This window comes from Cicer arietinum, chromosome 4, assembly GCF_000331145.2.
Source record: "Cicer arietinum cultivar CDC Frontier isolate Library 1 chromosome 4, Cicar.CDCFrontier_v2.0, whole genome shotgun sequence".
Lineage (NCBI taxonomy): Eukaryota > Viridiplantae > Streptophyta > Magnoliopsida > Fabales > Fabaceae > Cicer > Cicer arietinum.
Window position 1 is genome coordinate 47793942 of NC_021163.2, and position 5737 is coordinate 47799678.

The 5737-nt window shown below is 33.3% G+C and overlaps 1 protein-coding gene across 1 annotated transcript; it reads left to right on the plus strand.

Moving 5' to 3' along the window:
- The first annotated feature begins 2224 nt into the window (after positions 1–2224).
- On the plus strand, positions 2225–5181 carry LOC101508984 (uncharacterized TPR repeat-containing protein At1g05150-like). The gene has a single exon (XM_004497747.4). It carries the CDS (start codon positions 2625–2627, stop codon positions 4989–4991), a length of 2367 nt encoding a protein of 788 aa, XP_004497804.1. The 5' UTR covers positions 2225–2624; the 3' UTR covers positions 4992–5181.
- The last annotated feature ends 556 nt before the right edge of the window (positions 5182–5737 follow it).

Sequence of the window (5737 nt, forward strand, 5' to 3'; positions counted from 1 at the left end):
ATGAATGACCGAGTTATGAACAATTTGAATAACATTATTGTTATCGCAGTGCATTAGAGTTGACTCAGAAAGAGAGATACTCATATCAGATAGAAGCCAACACAACCAAATTATTTCAGCATTAATGGATGCGATATCACGATACTCAACTTCTGTAGAAGAGCGAGAGACAATGTCTTGATTCTTACTCTTATAAGAAATAAGAAAGTCTCAAAGAAAGATACATAATAATGTGGTGGATTTACGATCAGCGGTGTCATCATCCCAATCAGTATTAGAATAAGAACGTAACTTCAATGAGGACGACGAAAAAAAAAAGAAAAAGCTCTGAAATCGAGTTCTTCGTAGATAACGAAGAATACAAAGAATAGTTGTCCAATATACTGTAGTGAGAAAGACAACAAATTGACAGACAATATGAACAACATAAGCAATATCAGGTCTGGTAATCGAAAGATACACCAAACTGCCAACCAAAGTGCAGTACAAAGTAGGATATGGTAAAGGAACATCATCTGAGGGAACATATTTCACATTCAACTCAAGAGGAATATTTGTTGCTCTATTATCATAAATAAATACGAGTCTGTTCAATAATTTGACAATGTACTTGGATTGAAAAAGAAAGTAGCCTTTAAGAGAGTAAGCAAGTTCAATCACCAAGAAATAGTGAAGAGTTCCCAAGTATAATGTGGTAGACCATATAAACAATACAAAATCATGTTCGCTTGAATCAAATCTTATTTTAGATTTTTTTCAATTATAAATTTGAATCAAATCTTATTTTAGATTTTTTTCAAAAACATGAATCTTCGTTCATACTCTTTGAAGTCAATTATATTGTTTTCATAAAATACTTTTGTTAACATCAAAACTATAAATATAAAACCAACTTGGTTCTAACACAAAAGGTCTAAAATACCCTTACTACTAATATGTAATAATATTTTCTAATAATATATATATATTCTGGCAAAAAGAAATGCATTGTTGTCTATCCATATTTTGTATCTAATTTGATTATTAGATTTAATTTTATATATAATTTGTGTAAATATTAACCATGCATAAAATTAATAACTTTAAAGAAATTTAATCCCAAGTGTAGTCTCTAAAAAATATTTTCACTTTTAATTCATATTTTAATTTTATAAAGCTTGAAAAGATTATTTTTTGAATTTTTTTCAAAAATAAAAATTAAAAGTGAATAAGTTATTTTATAACTTAAAAGATTGAATTTTTTTTATAAAAAATAAAAAATAAAAATTTTATAAATTTAATTATTGAATCATAACTTAACTGATATTGTTAAGTCACATATCAACCTAACCTTGCATTGTAGGAGTTTAGGGTAGTACTTGCTATGTCTTTTAAAGAAAATTAAAATTTTATGTGACTAAAATTTAACTCTAATATTAAGAGAGAAGGACGATTGGGATGAAATGTTATTTTCTTAACCTTAAGTTCTAGTTTTGGTTAAGTTAAATACAATTTAACTTTGCATTTGTAAGAGTTTAAGTAATAAATATTAGTTTTTTAAAAAAAATTAAAATTTTATATTTAATTATAGTTTTAGTTTTCCTATTTTAAAATCGACAATTTTAGTTCTTCTATCTGATTTTTTAACTAAAAATTGATGATGTAGAATGCTTTAAATAACTTGACATATGATAAGATGGTGTAAAATGATTAATATCTATAAAATTAAAATAAAACACCGTAATTTTTTTTCCATATTTTTAATTTAATTAATGACATATGAATTATTAATGCATCTAGATAGTTCGTATAGTAGAATTGTATCACATCATTGAAAAATATATCAAATTATCATTTTTTTTTAATTTAAAAATTTAAGAAAAGAACTCAACTTATCAATTTTTAATATAATAGATCAATTCAGGAAATTATAATAACAAAGCAACCAAAACTACAATTACATATTTACATTAAAATTTTATATGACTAAAAATTTAATTATAATATTTCCCTCAAAAGAAAAAACTGTTAATAATATTAAGAGAGGGGGAAGATTGGGATGAAATGTTTTCTTCTTTGATTAGTTTACCTTTTAGCTTTACAGCTTAGCTGTGATTGACAATCACATGGTGGAAACTAAAATAACGACTAACAGCTAATAATAATAAACTTACAATGCCAAATCAAGTGATAATGATATCAAAAACAATAATTTAGGGTTCTTAATATCAAAACCTAGAGAGAGAAAGAAAATAAATTACCTTTTGAAAAATTGAACTGGTCCCCATTCCTGAATTATCTATCATCCACACCACATGCACTCATCATCATTGTCAACAACAACAACAAACATATAACGATTTTTCAGACCAATCTTATTCCCTATCCTAACCACAAATTCTAACAAATATTTTCTAATCACAAATTTGGTTCCAATTTGAAGAGAAATAATTTTATTTTTTGAATTGTTCTCTTTCCTTTGGTAGTTTTCCAAACCCAATTCTTAATAATTATGATACCTAAACATTCTGTTAGGGTTCCAATTTTAAATCCTTTTATTTTTTCAAATTAGGGTTTTTGTTCTTCCCAAACACAATCCTACCCATCATTATCAACATCACCAAGTTTCGATTTTGACGTCAAAAATGGCGACGAGAGGAACCAGATCGGAGAAGGTGCGACGAATCTTCCACCAATTCGACGCGAATCATGATGGGGGTCTCAACCGTGAAGAGATGGCGTCGCTTGTTGGTGCTGTGAACCCTAGGGTGAAATTCAGCGACGAACAAATCAACGCCATTCTCGATGAAGTTTTCCGAACCTACGCTGAATTCATTGACGGCGAGAGGGGTTTGACCTACGACGGTCTTCTTCGCACTTATGATGATGGTGCCGGTGATGCTGATGAATCTGGAAAGGCTCTGGTGCCGGTATCGGATGCTTCGTCTTCGTCGATTGTCGATGAGAGGATGGCGGTGGAGTCGCAGAAAAAGCAGCGGACGGCTGCGTGGGCAGTGTCGCCAAATCACGGTATTGTGTTCGACGACACCTGGAAGATTGTGGATGATTTAGAGATTTTGATAAAGAGGTTGAAGTTAAAGCAGGCTAAAGATGGGAAAGTGAAAGGTGAAAACTTTGATGCTTATTCTGATGCAGGTTGGTCTCGTGAATTGGGGCCTTCGACCGAGATTTCGGAGAAGAGAGTGGTTTGGGATGAAACAGGACATGATTATGCTGTTTTTGTTAAGGAAGTAGGTGGTTTGAGAACTAGGGCTGATAGTGCTAGATCAAGAGAAGAAGCTTTTGATGGTCACATGGCAATTGGTAGGGTTTTGTATGAACATCAATTGTTTAAGGAAGCATTGATTAGTTTCACGAGGGCTTGTGAATTGCAACCTGTTGATGTGAGACCTCATTTTAGAACTGGTAATTGTTTTTATGTTCTTGGAAGGTATAAGGAAGCTAAGGAAGAGTTTTTGTTGGCACTTGAATCTGCTGAGTCTGGTGGAAATCAATGGGCTTATTTGTTGCCCCAAATTTTTGTTAACCTTGGCATTTCATTGGAAGGTGAAGGTATGGTTTTGAGTGCTTGTGAGTATTATAGGGAGGCTGCGATTCTTTGTCCGACACATTTTAGAGCTTTGAAACTTTTGGGTAGTGCCCTTTTCGGCGTAGGGGAATATAGGGCTGCCGTGAAGGCGCTTGAGGAGGCGATTTTTATGAAACCAGATTATGCTGATGCACATTGTGATTTGGCTTCCGCGTTGCATGCTATGGGTGAGGATGAGAGGGCGATTGAGGTGTTTCAGAAGGCTATTGATTTGAAACCGGGTCATATTGATGCTCTTTATAATTTAGGTGGGTTGTATATGGATTTGGGTAGGTTCCAGAGGGCTTCTGAGATGTATACTAGGGTTTTGGCTGTGTGGCCGAATCATTGGCGAGCACAGTTGAACAAGGCGGTGTCGTTGCTTGGAGCTGGGGAGACCGAAGAAGCCAAAAGAGCTTTGAAGGAAGCGTTGAAAATGACAAATAGGGTTGAATTGCACGATGCAATATCACATTTGAAGCAGTTGCAGAAAAAGAAGGGTAAACCTAATGGGGCTATTCCTGGGGAATCGCCATTTGTTATAGTTGAACCATCAAAGTTTAAGACAGTTGGTGAAAAGACTACCCTGAGACAGGAACTGGCCAGTGCTCTGCAAATCAGAGCACTTCAGAAGGTTACTCGGTTGGGTCGATGCAATGTCGAGCTTTTAAAGAAGGAAATGAGTGAACACGATGTGCCAGTGTCCTATTCTGGTAGTGGAGTGCCTGAGAAATCTATCCGGAAACCGAATTTGGAAGAAATTCTTCGCAGATTGCTTAGTTTTCTGAAGCCTGACACTTTCCAAGGAGCTGTGAAAGCCATAAATGAAAGGATTCTATCTGTTTTGGATGTAAATGGTTCAGGCAGGTTGGATCTAGCAACATTCTATGCTATTCTTGCTCCCATTTGCGGTGGCCCTCCAGAGAGACGTAAAAGGATCGCCTTCGATGCTCTTTTATGGCGTCCAATGAATGAAAACGGTGCTAATTTAAAGAGAGTTGATGCCACCAGATACATCAAATTGTTAAGGGCTATTTATGTTCCTTCCCATAGTGTTAGTAGTGAATTAATGGAGGTTGGTGGAGACTTAGACACTTCACTGGTGTCTTTCTCCGAGTTTCAAGTCATGTTTGATGATCCTGATTGGGGTTTTGGTATTATGCCAACCTTAGTGAAACTCGAAACAGGAGACAGAAACCGACACGGCAACACCGTGTGCTCCGTTTGCCGCTACCCTGTTATCGGTTCACGCTTTAAAGAGATAAAATCTCATTTTAATTTGTGTAACCAATGCTATAGTGAAGGAAAAGTGCCTTCTACATTTAAGCAAGAAGAGTACAGATTTAAGGAATATGGAAGTGAGGGTGATGCTATGAAAGATAAGTGTGTGTGTTTTAACTTGCAATCAAGGAATGCAAAGTAGATAGAGGAATTATTCAATCTTAATTTTTTGTCCTCTTTTGATTTTTTTGTTTTTGATTATTATTAATCTTGTATTATCCTCCAATCTTGTTGTTCTAGCTTTTCAGTGTGAAATATTTAGCTCATGAGTTCATCAGTTATTTTGTGCTATTTGTCAAATAATTGATTATGCTGGTGATTTCACTGTTTTATAGTTATTATGAAACCTTTCACGATAAATATTTGTGTTGATCATGCTGTTGTAATCATTCATTTTTAATAACTGTTTATAGTTCTATCTAACTATGTTTTTGACATGAGGCCACTTGCAAAGTGCTTATGATTACGTCCTTCCTCTTATAACTTCAGTCATATCAATCTGCATATTCGACATCAACATCCGATTCCACGGTGTAAGGATTGTTTACTTTGTTGAAATATTTTTGTTTTTATTTGTTGTGAAGTGAAAAATATTTTTGTTTTTATTTGTTATGAAGTGAAAAATATTTTTGTTTTTATTATTTGTTAAGTGAAGTATTTTTTTAAAACAATGAAAATGTCAAATATTTTGTCTTCGTTGTATGTTAGAAATATATTATTTCAAATTAGTATTTTATTTTGGATTTTTTAAAACTTTTGTTTTTGTTTTTATATTATTCAAATGTCACACATTGAAAAAATATTACGCGATTATCTTACTTATTTTTTCAATTTAATAGGAGATCGCTTTTCGGGCCAGCGATCAACTGAAGTAAATTTATTTTTTAA